The sequence below is a fragment of the Microtus ochrogaster genome, chromosome 18 (assembly GCF_000317375.1).
Source record: "Microtus ochrogaster isolate Prairie Vole_2 chromosome 18, MicOch1.0, whole genome shotgun sequence".
Taxonomy (NCBI): domain Eukaryota; kingdom Metazoa; phylum Chordata; class Mammalia; order Rodentia; family Cricetidae; genus Microtus; species Microtus ochrogaster.
In genome coordinates this window covers 47,963,310-47,978,278 of record NC_022020.1, presented here as the reverse complement: position 1 = coordinate 47,978,278, position 14,969 = coordinate 47,963,310, and the positions used below count along the sequence as shown (strand labels likewise).

Sequence of the window (14,969 nt, the reverse complement as noted above, 5' to 3'; positions counted from 1 at the left end):
TACCAAAGAGTAAGCCCCTTCTCAATTGTCATTCAGTGTTTTGGGATTCATGGAAGCGTTCTCTTTAGGTACTAGAATACCACTGACATCTCTCTAGCACTTGGTCATCTTCCTTTGTGAGAAGAGAGACGGCCTTGGGCTCAGAACTTTGGCGGGCAGCAAAATCAAGCTGAACTATACTAACGTGGTTTTGTTTGCATGGTTCCTTTCTATTTATGGCAGGTGATACCACTTCTCTACATGTGGTTAGGGTTGAATATACACTTTTCTTTAAAAGATTCAGTGTATCTGAGATTTCAAAGTGAGCCAATAATCTAGGAAATCGTGATTCACCTGTTTCTCAGAACAGTGAAGTCAGGGTGGTGAGAAGCAGAATATGAATGGCGGGGATGTAGACAAATGGTCTGTAGGATACTAAGTTGTCCTTACCAACTCCACAGTGGCTCTTCACAGTCAGGAACTCATCTCCTCAATGGCCCTCGAGTCGCTTCCTCCCACAGAAGGCCGGTGCATTTCTGAGGGAAAGTTCCCCGTGACTAGGTCACAGTTGAGGTTCCAAGAGCGAAGGTGACCTGCTAAGGTTGCTCAGAATGCCCTGGTTTTTTCTGGGATTAGATCTAAGGTGTGCTCATCCCTACTCATACCCTGTCTGTGCACCCAATATTTCCCTCCCATGCAGAGACCGACTGCACATTCTTCGTTCCCATTCCTGAAGGAGACTCCAAGCAGTCCCTTGAGTCCTAAGCAGAAAGAGAATTACACACTGAGCCCTGGGTATCAATCACACTGCATATACTTACAACGCCCCTCTCATGTCCTTAGGAGGATGCTTCTGTTCCAGCTTAGGAGAACTAGGGAGAATACATAGTCAAATATTTTTTTGTGGGATTTAACTCTTTCAAAATCCCAATTGAGAAAAGCTGTGGATGTTTAGTCCCCTTAAATGATTAATTCTTTTCAGGTCAAAGAGTCCTTTATGTGGCCTGCTGAATTATTCCCTCCCTCCTCCTACGTTCTCCCCCTTACTCCTCCCACCTCCTCCCCCCTCCCTTGTTTTAATTTAATGCCATCTCCTTTTGTCCAATGCCCCTGGGATGTAGAGGATTTATTAGCGTGTCTCTCATAAAACCCAAGCATAGCAGGAAATTAAATTCATCTGGCATAAGCACCTGTTTGGAGAGCTTTGCTGGTTGCTCTGTTCTACTTCATGGTTGCCAAGGTGATCGCAAAGTGACTGATGACTTGTTCTAGGATGGTCCAGGTACCGATGTTAGCATCATCAACTAAGTGAAACACTGTGGGGAGAAACTGACCATGTGGTCCAGGGTACCCCAGGCCCAGGGATACTAAATCTCAGAGCAAAGAGGCCATAGTGGTCCAGGGTACCCCAGACCCAGGGGTACTAAACCTCGAGGGGACAGAGATCCTATCAAGAGCTCAAGAGAGCCTTAGAAAAGAGAGGTGATTGTCTTGAGTGGCCTCAAGGGGGCAGACTTAAGAGTCATGGGCATAAATAGAAAGAAGATAGATTTTAGTTCAAATTCTGGACAGTGGGGGAAATACAAAAAGCGGTGGGTTTTTCATCACTAGAGATGGTTCCCCAAGACTTTGAGGGGGGACACTGTGTAAGGACTTAAGACGCTTCACCCCAAACCATTTTCACCCCATCAAGCTAGAAAACTCCAATGCTAGTAGCAATGACTTTCAGGTTCATTTTTCTCCCTGGGAAACTTTGTTCCTTCTCTCAAGGGACTGGAGTTTAGTTTATTTCCAACGTAACACAAATGAAAAATAAATTGCATGTTATTTACGTCCAAAGGGTTCTTTCACATATACAATATAATGAGACAAATATGTATTCTAGATCTACCTTTTAATGCAAAAAAGATAAGACAATAAGAATAACTGCCTTTTTTGAAGGTAGTAGTATAATACCTCACATGTATTTGATTTCATTAATATAAATATGGTGAGATAACCCTGTATTACTAAAAGATAGGCATATTAAACAAAAGAATTTCACAGATGCTTCTCCCAAAGAATCATGAAGATCGGAGAACTCTTGTCAGAGCTAAGACCCAGGAAGAGGCTCCTTAGCTGTTCAATAGTTGGTGTGAGGACATTCTCTGTGGCCCAGAACCTTACTCTTGTTTAAACATTCATTAGATAAATCAAACTGTGGCTTTTATTTCTGTTTGGCGGGCAGGAACTGACAAATCAGCGTCTTAAGGGATTGACAAAATATGCAATTAGGCACTATCAATCACCATAAAAGAGCTCGATTCTTCTTCCATCAGATAAGGGCCGCTTAGTCTACTGGAGTGTGGCTTAATTCACCAAGGTCTCCAGCTCCAAGTAAGCTGTAGAGAACTCCGGGCTGCAGAATGAAATCACCATTGCTGGGTCTGGAAACAAGTACAGTCAGGAAGGCAGAACTTCCCTAACACCTTGAACAGGACACTCCCCATTTCTTCATACCAGGCTCCTTTAAAAAAAAAAAAAAGGAAATAAACCAAAATGATCTGTTAAACTCTTCCCTATTTTAATTGTGTCTAGACATAGAATTCTAAACGGAGGCCAAAGAAAAGATAATATTCTGGAATTAAGAGTATGTCTATTTGTCAAAACTGCTGGGAAACGTCACGGGACCTCCTTTCCGATGAATGTTATTTATTCTTTTTGATTTAGTGTGTGTGAGGTTCCTAAAAGATGCTTCCCAAGTTATTTAGTTAAAGTTTGGGGCAACTTTAAGTACACGCTAAACATAAGATTGATCCATGTTCGTCCTGAAAAGCGTTTGCCTTTTTCTTGGTTGTTGCTGGGGAAAGATTCAATCCTGTGCTTATTTACTCTGGACCCTCATAAACAGGAAGTTGGTTTTAAAAGTTCTGCTTCCACAATTCAGGGTAGATGTGTATTTAAAGAAAGGCTATTGCATAACTCAAAGCCTCTTCCTAAAATGCATCAGACCCGAGCCAATTTTGGGAAACACAAATACGAGGTAGGTGTGTTTTGAAAACTATGTGGACATACTAGATCTTTAACTGATATTTGTGGGTTTTATGGTTAATATTTTGAGGCACTTGTCACACACACTAAAAGTGTGTGCTACTGAAGAAAGTCAAAAGGTCCACGGAAGTTTCATTTCTAAGCCTCACTTTGGAAGTAAACACTGCACCTTGTTTGCCATAAAGTGTTTTATAGTTCTGCTGGAGGAAACTAGCAATATGTTCTGAACGGCTAAGTAAATTATATAAAGTTCACTGAAAAATTCAAATTTGTCTGATATTAAGTTATGTAAAAGCACTTTTATAGTTTCCGTAGCATTTGATTCACACTCATCCCAATGAAAATGACTTTATCACACTCACTTTATTATTTTTCACACACACACACACACACACACACACACACACACACACCACACATTTCCATGTTCACCCCCTTAGAGATGGAGGGAATTTGATCCTGTCATTGTGGTTTGACTAAGGAAAACGAATGTTAAAGTTCCAAGGTGCCCCTGGAACACAGGTGCTGTAGGTTTCTCCTGGACCCTCCCCCTTTTACTTCATGGAATAACATTGGAGAAATGGATCTTAGAATCAGACAGATCGCGGTTCAAATTCAGCTTCTGGGACTGCCTGGCCAGTGTCCATGGGCACGCTGTTTGCCCTGTTGAGCCCCAGTGGAGACTGAGCTAAAGAAAATACCCCCATGGGACTGTGGGAAGGATTAAACGCAATAATGCATAAAGCAGAATGTTCCCTAAATGTCAGCCATTGTTATGTTATTATGTAATCTACTGAGTATGTTTGGCTATGCAGTGTGAAAGAGTTGCAGTTTGTCAGAGATAACACATGGGAAATCAAACCCTGAAAATGAGTGGTTTTCCCAATAGTCCAGTCATTTGCAGGGGATCATAGTCCATGAATCTTAGCCTTGGTCTGATTTTTTTTCAAGGGAGGAAACAATTATCATTTACTTTCTGTAGTTTTTAAACAGCCTCCAGAGACCATGTTTTTAATATAATGAATGATATGAAGTTTGTTTTTTTTAAAGCAGAAATCGTCCAACAGTAGCAGGTTCACACAACACAGCTGAAAAGACTAACGAATTATCCAGCCAACACATGAAAGGATATTTTTATAGTTTCAATGAAGTTATTGAAGAAATCGTTTGAAAATTTTCCAGCCTGGAGAGATGGCTGAGTGATTAAGAGCACTGACTGCTCTTCCAGAGGACCGCGGTTCAGTTCCCAGCATGTGAACTGGTGCATTTCTGTATCTCCAGTCCTAGGGAATCTGATGCTCTCTGCTGACCTCCAAAATTGGCACAAATACAGTGAGCAGACATTTGTAGAGATAAAACTCCCATACACATAAAAATAAATAAATTAGTTTAATTTTTAAAAATTTAAAAAGAAAATAATAAACTTCATTGTCAACGCATCCTCAGCCACCATATAAAAAGGAAATGAGGCCACACTCCCAAGAATTAAAAATAAAGCCACTTAACTCCCTCCAAATGTGTAAATACTTCGATTCCTAATGAAATGCAAGATGTAAAATTACTACCTTGCTGCCTGCAAGTCCTCAAGAGGGAAGAACGCCAAAAAAATATTTTTCAAAAAGTGTGCTGTTGAAGTCACCTCCTGTGCTCTTGCCAAATAACTCCTGAGAATCTGAGAATGGGAAAAGAGGGCGACATTTATGAGCGCCTCAGGAGGGTGGTACCTGGATGTGAACGTGGGTGCTTGAATGGTCCACACTCCACATCTCCACGTGAGCGCTTGGGTGCGTCTCTTCTGAGTGCTTCTAGGTGTCCCTGCGGTTTTCTATCCTCCTTTCTGTGTTAGATCAGGAGACAGTTGTCTCCGGCGTGAGAGGGCGCGGGTGTGTCTCGGTGTTTGTGGTTGTGGTTCGGCATAAGTCTGAGCATGTCCATGTCGACCGGGTGCGTTTGTGCCTGTGTGTGCGTGTCCGAATGAGCTTGCTCAGTCTCTGTTCCTGACGGAAAATGCACTGTGTGCCACCCGTATCCAGAGACCCCAGTCCGCAGTGACCAGCACAGACAGGTAGAACTTCCAGACTGCGCTTGGTTGGCGGGTCGCATAGCAGACCCGGATTTCTGTCTCTGGGGCCCCGCTAGGGTAGCTGGGAGGGAGTGGTGGCTTGGCCTCCGGGGAGCTGCTGCGCCCCGCCCGGGCCAACCCCAAGAGGAGGCGGGCTAGGCGGGGAGGGTTGGTCCTTAGTGCCTCGCCCCTTCGGGCATGCGACCTTGCCATTGGCCCAAAGTTGCTGCACGTCACGGGGCAATTCCCCCAAAAGTCTGGTGCACATAACGGGCAGGGCGCACTGCGAGGCTGCTTCTCCTGCGTTCAGGCTGCAGCTAGCAGGCACAGCGAGCCGCGAGCACCCCACGAGCTGAGTGTGCAGGACGCGCTTCCAGCACAGCTACCTCCAGCCGCTGAATGAAGCTTCCAGGAGTCCGCCCCCGGCCGGCTGCGCCCCGTCGGAGGTGCACCCGCTGAGAGCACCAGAGCGCCTAAAGCCGGTGGTGCGCTCACCTGCTAGTCTGTCAGTCATGGGGCCACCCGGGAACGACAGCGACTTCTTGCTGGCACCCAACGGAAGCAGTGCGCCAGACCACGACATCACTCAGGAACGGGACGAAGCGTGGGTGGTAGGCATGGCCATCCTCATGTCGGTTATCGTCCTGGCCATCGTGTTTGGCAACGTGCTGGTCATCACAGCCATTGCCAAGTTTGAGCGACTACAGACTGTCACCAACTACTTCATAACCTCTTTGGCGTGTGCTGATCTAGTCATGGGCCTAGCGGTGGTGCCGTTTGGGGCCAGTCACATCCTTATGAAAATGTGGAATTTTGGCAACTTCTGGTGCGAGTTCTGGACTTCCATCGATGTGTTGTGCGTCACAGCCAGCATCGAGACCCTGTGTGTGATTGCAGTGGATCGCTACATTGCTATCACATCGCCATTCAAGTACCAGAGCCTGCTGACCAAGAATAAGGCCCGAATGGTTATCCTGATGGTGTGGATTGTCTCCGGCCTTACCTCCTTCTTGCCCATCCAAATGCACTGGTACCGTGCCACACACAAGAAAGCCATCGACTGCTATCACAAGGAGACTTGCTGTGACTTCTTCACGAACCAGGCCTATGCCATTGCCTCCTCCATTGTGTCTTTCTATGTGCCTCTGGTGGTCATGGTCTTTGTCTATTCCCGGGTCTTCCAGGTGGCCAAAAGGCAGCTCCAGAAGATAGACAAATCTGAAGGAAGATTCCACTCCCAAAACCTCAGCCAGGTGGAGCAGGATGGGCGAAGTGGGCACGGACTCCGAAGGTCCTCCAAGTTCTGCTTGAAAGAGCACAAAGCCCTCAAGACTTTGGGCATCATCATGGGCACTTTCACCCTCTGCTGGCTGCCCTTCTTCATCGTCAACATCGTGCACGTGATTCAGGAAAACCTCATCCCTAAGGAAGTTTACATCCTCCTTAACTGGTTGGGCTACGTCAATTCGGCTTTCAATCCCCTAATCTACTGTCGGAGTCCAGATTTCAGGATTGCCTTCCAGGAGCTTCTATGCCTCCGCAGGTCTTCTTCAAAAGCCTATGGGAATGGCTACTCCACCAACAGTAATGGCAAAACAGACTACACAGGGGAGGTGAGTGGATGCCCGTTGGGGCAGGGGAAAGAAAGCGAACTGCTGTGTGAGGACCCACCAGGCTCGGAAAGCTTTTTGAACTGTCAAGGTACTGTGCCTAGCCTTAGCATTGATTCCCAAGGGAGGAACTGTAGCACCAAAGACTCACCGCTGGAATGCAGGCTTTCTACTCTTTAAGACCCCCCCCAACAGGACACTAACGAGAATATTTAACTTGAGTGTAATAACTTTAGAATAAAATTGTATAGAGATTTGCAGAAGGGGGAAGAATCCTTCTGCCTTTTTTATTTTATTTTTTTAAGCTGCAAAGAGAGAGAGAAAGAGAGAGACTGTATTTGAATGTTTGTTTGGTTCTTGTACAGTTCAGTTCCTCTTTGTATGGAACTTGAAAGTTTCTGTCTGAAGTGTCTTGGTCCTAGATGACTGTGTCTACATGTTTAGATCACTTTTCCGTTTATCTACCTCATTGGTCAAGTATTAGGGATACTATATATTGCTGCTAGTCATTTGTATCTGAAGGAAATCTTCCTTCCTGTACCCTTGGACTTGACAACCCTGTGTCTTGGACCTCTCTGCTGTGAATACGGACTCTCTCCCACTCCCCTTGTTTGCTCAACTGGAGTGTTCTAGGCAGAGATCTGAGGGACAGCTTCAGTTGTTTTTCTGAGCAAAGTCTAAAGTTTACAGTAAATAAAATGTTTGACTATGATTTCATTGCACCTGTCTCTCCAAACCCTCTTGACTCTCGAGTGTCCTTGTCTCACCCACTGGAAACCACAGGTAACTATGTGTCATAACTGCTGAGTGGCTTAATACGGAAGGCTACCAGAGTGGCACGCACTGATTTGCCTAGCATTCACATGTGCCTTTGGATCTCCAGATGCAAGCCTGTATCTTTCCAAATCTCTCTTGTGCCCCAAATCAGCCCCGCCTGCTCTCAGCATAACCCCATGCGTCCTACAGTTGCTATTCTGTGCCCGTCACCTTGGAAACCCTGACTCACAGAGACAGAGTTATGGGCATATGTTTTGCCCCACAAGCTCCTGCCCCCCAGCTCCCAGCCCTACTTGTTTAATAACTGTGTGGGTTTATATCATTGCCGGCTCTTACAGTAGTGCCCTTTGTACTGCAGTAGGGCTTGATGTACTCAGGACGAGGAAAATGTTCTGTGGGAAAGCTATTGAAAAATCTCAGGATTCCAAGGGAAATCGAAGACCTTGGTCATAGAGAGCAAAGCTTTAAGAGATGCCTGGTAAATACTTCATACCCTGAACATGGGTTCAGCCTCTTCCCCTCCTTCCCGCTGTCTCCCTTCCTCTCCTCTGCCCTCCCCTGATGCTTGGCACGTCTGTGTAAATCAGGTTTTCTCATGCGTTATAGGATGTTTACCTGTACCCCGTAAATTCCAGTAGCACCCCTCAAGTTTATAAATCATAGCCAAAAACAGCCTCAGCCATGACCTGTTACCCAGAAGGGTAAAGTAATCCTTAGCAGAAAGACTGGTGTAGACTTTGAAAATCTAAATCGGCTGAGTTTTGCTTTTTCCTACAAATGCTGTTTTGTATTGTTGACACCCAGGAAAGGGGTTTTTCCCTGGTTCACTCAGTTCTGACAGCCCCTCGGCCCCTCCTCTTTCTTCTTCATCACACTGCCTTCTAAACTTGTATTCCAACTGCCCGGGGAAGTTGCCACAAGAAGTTAAGGTTTTAGGGTTCACACACGAGTTATTTGGGAGGGTTTATCAGTGGAGGTGAGGCCCGCAGGCCCTCACCGCCTGTTTGCAGAGAGATTATAATACTGTTAAGAGGTACAGAGGGAAATCACAAAAGTAAACACATTTCTTCTCACAGTTCCATTCTATTTTTGCCCGTGCGTTGGAGCCAGAGCATGGCCCAGGTTTCATGGAGTGGCTCATCCCTCTTGGCAACACCCGGCTGGAAAGGATCCGCCTGTGAGGTTTGGTGCCACAGCTTTCGCTCATAGAGCTGACTCTATTTCTATTGTCCCTACTGTCCAAGGTCCCCAACACCAGCCTCCTCTGCTTCTCAAAAGCTCAGTGAGGAGGCCTCTGGTGAGCAATGATCTCTCAAAGGGAGGCTGAGGCCAAGCCCATGCTGTGCAAATTGCACAGCGTGTTATTCTATGTGAGCACATTTTGGTCAAGGTTTTCATACCACAGCCTCCTCCTCCTCTGGGCCTCATGTCTGGAGCTACAGCAAGCTTCTCCATATATTCGCCACATACCCCATAGCCTCACAAGGTCTTGGATTTGGAAGAGCTCATAATCTGAGCAGCCTGAAAACCCAATAGAGGAAAGGAACTGTTTAAGGTAAGTGAACAAAGATGCTCGAGCACAGGTAAGACAAGAGCCCGACTGCCAGCCAGGAATCCTATGTTCTCTTCATAGCATCGCCACTGACCTCTGCCCTCAGCTGAGTTGTGGAGTCTTTCCTTGGGGCTGCATCATGTGTTAGTCATCAGGGAAGATGTTTTCATAGTTTTCATATGAAAGTCAGGGACTCAATAAATACTCTGCAAAAGAGCTTTGCTTTATTAAAAAGAATCTACTAGGTTATTTCTTGCATTAGGGAAGTAGGAAAATCCCTTAACTCTTTATGACTAAAAAATAATTTCAAGCAACTTCAGTTAGAATGCCTTACAGTTTTTACATATATATATTTTATATATATGCATACATACACAATATATATTTTTTAAAACTTGTCTTATTTGTTAATTAAGTAGACAGTAAACATTATTAATAAGTCAATATTATACATACATACTCTAATATACTTCTAATGCATTTGGTTAAAATTTCAGCTATAAGGGGCTGGAGAGATGGCCGGGTTAAATTCCTAGCACCCACATGACAATTCACAAAAAAAAAAAAAAAAAATTCAGCTGTGAAAGTTAACATCAATTCTCAGCTAAAAGAGATTTGCAACATTTGGATCCTTTTAGGAATGCTTTAAACTTAAGAACCTGCATCGGCATCGGTTTTAAGGAGCTTGGGAAACGAGAACACCATGGGCCTCTTGCAACCCCTTGTTTTTCACCTTTTATGTAGTTTTGTCCCGCCCTCCCCTGTCCCTCCGTGTCTCCTGTTTGTTGACATGCTAGTTACATAAGGTCTGTGGCGGATTCATCACCGTAAAGTTTTCTTTGCCTGGACAGCAAGTTCTCAGCGTCTGTCATGTGAGAACCTTATCCTGAGATACAAGTTGACAGGTGTGAACGGTGGCGGGACAGGGTGGGCCTGCCTGCAAGATAATTACTGAGGCCAGGAATCTAGGAGGGAAAAGGAGCCTGGAAATCAGAGCTGCCTTTACATGCTGCTGAGAAGGTGTAATGGCGGATTTGCTGCCAGATTGGTCTACACCAGAAAGAGTCCTGGGTATTTGCAGTGCACCTACTGTGTGCAGCGTGGGAGAGATCTAGGCTGTGTTCTCCTCCTTCAGGACCATGCTATAATACTCAACAGTCATGTGCCATGGAACCAAACTGAAGGCTCTGGTTATGTTAGGCCACTGTTGAGCTCTCTCTCGGCCATCTTCACAGTCTTCAGATGCAGATAGAGGAGTTGTCATCTGGCAAATAAAGCAACTGCTGTGCAGAAAGCCACGCAGCCGGCTGGTTGCCAAGTAAATATCAGAACCTAGGTCTGTGTGATTCAACGCAAGGAGCCTAGCACCCATGCAAAGCAGGAAGCGGCAGGGGGGCAGGGAGAAGTGTGTGTTATGTGCCAAAGCAAGCGTCAGAACTGGAAATGCAATACCTTGTTGAGAGAAGAGGGAGGTTGTTATGGGTGGGGGCAAGGAGGAATGTCCCTTCAAAGCTTGTGCTGGATGGCTGGGGTCTGGGGCAAGGAACAGATCACCAAAGTGCCTGCTTGACTTCTCTGAGTCTTGGCTTTGTTTTTTCTTAGAGGATGAGGCCAAATAGAAAAAAAAAAAAAAGGGATATGAAACTTGAATGTGAATACAACAGGGTAAAACCGAAGCCCAGGCTGCCACAGGTCCGACAAAGTCACCCTCAGTGCCAAAGGCAGGAAGGTCGTGTAAGCTGAATGGGTAGCTGAGCCTGGTGGACATTGGTCTGGGCTGTCCTAGACGTGTGCTGTCTGTTTCAAGCTAGTGTTCTAAGGCAAAGGGCAATTCTTTTCTGACTACAAAGAGCAAGGAGGACCCATGCACTTGGGGTGACATATTTAGTAACAGTATAACCTCCCTTCTCCCGGTCAGCTCCACAGTACAGCACAGGGTCAGGTCTGTGCTGAGCCTTACTTTATTGACAGACAGCACAAATATAATTGGATGGAGGGATGTTTAAACTACTTTGGAGAACAAATTTTCTGAGCACTTTCAAAGAGCTTGAAATGCTGGTGTCTTTCAGGTGGCATACACCTTTAACCCTAGCACTCAGGAGACAGAGACAGGAGAATCTCTGTGAGTTTGAGGGTATCCTGTTCTTCAGAGTGCGTGCCAGGACAGCCAGGGCTACAAAGTGAAACCGTGTCCTCAAAAAACAAAAACAGAAATGCTGGTATCTTGCAAACAATAGGACACAGGTGAAATGAACAGATTTTTACTTCAATTCCTACAACTGAGTTGGGAGTAGATCCCAGTTCAACGACTCACTCTCTTTCTTTCCCTCCCTCGCTGTCTCTTCATAGTCCAGGAAGGCCGTTTCCTCAGGGAACCTCAGTTTGCCTACCAATAAAATGTAGCCACTATAGATGGTACCCAAGCAATGCTAAGCCCTGAATTTGTAGAACTGTTCACATAGAGGCTAAATAGAGATTTCTAAAGTATCTTGTGTTTCTAGTTAGAGTTGATGACATTTGCTATGGAAATAATAACTAGCCGTTCTGAGGATAGTCAGTCTGCCCAGGACACGCCATAAGGTGCTCTCAAGTGTTGGAAGACCATGCGAGGAAAAGGCAGAATCTATTGTTTGTAAAGACTGGAGTACACTCATGGCTTCCTGGCTCGGCAGATTCCACGGCAGGTAAAAGAAGACTTTCTTAAGCATAAAAGAGGTTTCCTTTCAGAGTAATGAGCCTTCCATCTTTGGAAGCATTCAAGATGAAGCACTGCTCAGGATGGAACACAAAGTTGTCCATCAACCTGGCCGAGGATCCTTCTACATCTGTGATCCCATTTCTTGAAAATGATAGACCTGATTGGTCTGTGCTCATCCCTCCAGCTCTCCTTCTCCCCCAATTCCTCTGGATTTTGGAGGTTTCACCATGTTCATAACTGGGAAACCTCCCGGGGAAACCAGGGCCTCAACAGTCCCAGGCCATGGGGAGCATCCAGAAATAGAGCGATAAGGTTAAGCAGTTTTCCACATTATTAGACCTTTTCATCAGCTGCTCTTCCCATGCCTCTTGCAAATGACCTACTAACTCCCACAGAGAGAGCAACGGAGGGCTGCAAAGGTCTCTCTGCAAAGGCTATTACATCCTTCTCCACCCTCAGAATCACCGCACTTCCTGTGATCTGTCAGTCACCCTCCAGGGCAGGAAGGAAGGGAGGCAGGTCCCTGGCCAGCACAGAATATTCCAAACCGTCTAGCCCCCAACCAGAGAGACCTAAGGTCTGTGGTGGCCCAGCCACTAATGGTCAGGATGGGGAACCTCTGGCAGGCCACTTCCTCTCTCTGCACATTTTATCTTGGCTTCTGAGAGGTACTCTGGGTTACACAAGCTTCTAACTTTCTTTCATTCTCCAGTATCTGCGGGAGTTCAGGATGTCTTCCGTATTGCCCATCTGGTCACCTTTTCTTTATCTTTAAAGTACGCTTACTCTTATTAAATGAACAATAGATGCCTAATATTGAATACTTTAAAACATGTGATAGCACCAAGAAAGCTAAATCGCCCATCACGCGGTCACCCAGAGACAACCACCGTTGAGTTTCATGGGCATGCTTTCGATCTTAGCTGGAAGCATGTTCACACAAGTGCATATGCGTGTATCTTTAAACTATTGTAGAATTAGATCATTCGCAGTGGTCTGCATTCACTGCCAGTGCTTTCACAAGTTCCCGCCCAAATGCTTCTATATGTGGCATGATCCAGCTGCAATCATTTTTAATGACCTGTGGGCTTGGTGACAGAGCCCGCCCAAGCTGTCACACATTGGGGTACAAAAGAACTGCCACTCTTCCAAAATGGACTCAGAACGTCTGACCTGAATATCCAAGAATCTGCTCTTCAGAAAGTTCTCTGGGGTTTTGTAATACGAACAGCTGTGAGCCCCTTTTTAAAAAAAACAATCAGGTCTACTATTTTCAAAGACATGTGAACATAGAATCTTTGAAAAATCAGACTACATTTTGAAGAATACATTTCTCAGAGACATAAACATTTTAAATAAAGCTGAATGCTCCCTGCTTCCATCCCTGCGAAAGGAAGAAACAGCTATTTCTGTACTAAACCTTGGTGAAAGCGTGATCTTGGCCTGTTTTTAGCACTTAGAGGACTAACCACCGGACTCTGGGGACTGAGTTCTTTCTGCATTGTTCCGTGCCCCAGCCCCACCTGGTGACTTTTGTTCAGATTAGTCTATTCAAGCCCTGTAGTGACCAACAGCAACACGTAGAAAGCATGTCCATGGGCTTCTGGTCCAACAGCAGCTCTTGTGAGCTGAGCAGGGAGATGCCCAATAGCTCCAGGGCCTCAGGGCTCAGTCCTGCCTCAACAGTTGACTGTGCTTTCGTTTAGTATCCAGAAGCAGCTCTGAAACCTAGTACTATTTTGTCTGTTGTCACATTATGAATAAGGAAAGTGACTTGATACACGAGAGTGAAACCCGAGCCTCATAGGATATGCCTGCTTCTTCTCCCTAGAGACAAGCAGGCAAGAGAGGAAGAAGGAGGTGGGTAGACTCCATGGAAGGATACAACTGTCGTTCTCCAAGAACATGTCTCTGAGGGGTCTGATTCATCCTAGGAACACTGAGGAGAACCGGTGCCATCTAGACCGGTTGTCACTATGCATCAACTCCAGGGAAGCCCAGCATCAACTACTTCCATATAGCTCAAGCATGATTGGAGTGAGTTTCTCTTGCTGGGTATGAGGGGCAGCCAGAGACAATTGGGAACACACAGTAGTTTGCTCTGAGTTAAGTCCCCATTTTCTGTGTGGCCTTGACACCTCAAAACCGTAGCTTTCCCCATGTTTGTGCCTTGGTTGGCATCAGAATTAGAAGCCCACGGTGGACCCCGATTTTCTTTTCCTCACTTGGAGCCCATTGGCTATGCAACCCCAGTGTATGGTAACTGGGCTAACCCAGCAAGGCCACGCAACAGCCAAGAGGGTAATGTCTTTCCTGGCTAGTCCTATTTGTTTTTCAGGCACTCCGAGGGGAAGCTGGAATTTCTAAATGTATTCATATCCAGGAAGAGAAAACAACTCTTAAAATCACAACAGCAACACCCATGACACAGCAGAATTGGAATCCTAGAGACTCCTGCTTGCTGTGCCGCTTCACCGCGTTGGTTTTGAAAACTACGGCCTGGGCCGAAAAGCCACAGGAGCCTTAGTCTGGGGATTTTCTTTGTCATCTAGCTCTTTTGCTGGTGTACTGGCTAGCTTTTCCCTTTATAAAAAAGCCCCGTCAGTGTTGCCATACTGTGAACAGTTCTAACCATCTGTTGTTGAGGCTTGGGATTTGTTCTCTTGGGTTTCTTTTTCTTTTTTTCTTTTTTTTTTTCTTCCTGGTTGTGGTTTCTTTCTAGAAACTTACAGTTCTTCTGATACGTGTTATAATCTGCCAATTCTGTTCACAGACATTTTGTTTCAGTTTCTAGTTTCATTGCCCACATCGGGCCTAGGTAAACACCTCCTCACCTAGTGTCCTTGGCCTGGAAGAGCAGAATGTGTCCCTCCAGGAGATGTCTGTCAGTCTTAACAACCTCTTTGCCTAGATTTGTGAAAGGGATAAGTAGCAACAGTTTAAGTTTCTTGAAACCATTTCATTTGATCAAAGCGGGCCCCAGACCTTATAGAACATACAAAAATGATTCGGGGGCCTTCCTGAGAAAACACATATCCCCAAGCCCCACCTCTGAGATTCTTAGCTAGTACCAACACAGATGGAGGCTAGAAAACTGCATTTGGCCTGAAGTTCCCAGGAGATTTTAGAGCCTATGTTGCTGAACATCCCACCGCTCTCTTCTTCCCTTCCTGCTCCAGAGCACGGAGTACAGGCAAAGGTGCAAAGCCTTGCATTTCCCATCCTTCATGGCTGTGTGTGTTGACACACATAACCCCTCCA

The 14,969-nt window shown here is 45.6% G+C and overlaps 1 protein-coding gene across 1 annotated transcript; it reads left to right on the top strand.

The window, feature by feature from the left end:
• Positions 1–5,377: 5,377 nt before the first annotated feature.
• On the top strand, positions 5,378–7,344 carry Adrb2 (adrenoceptor beta 2). Its single transcript, XM_005356183.3, has one exon. It carries the CDS (start codon positions 5,584–5,586, stop codon positions 6,859–6,861), a length of 1,278 nt encoding a protein of 425 aa, XP_005356240.1. The 5' UTR covers positions 5,378–5,583; the 3' UTR covers positions 6,862–7,344.
• Positions 7,345–14,969: the final 7,625 nt, after the last annotated feature.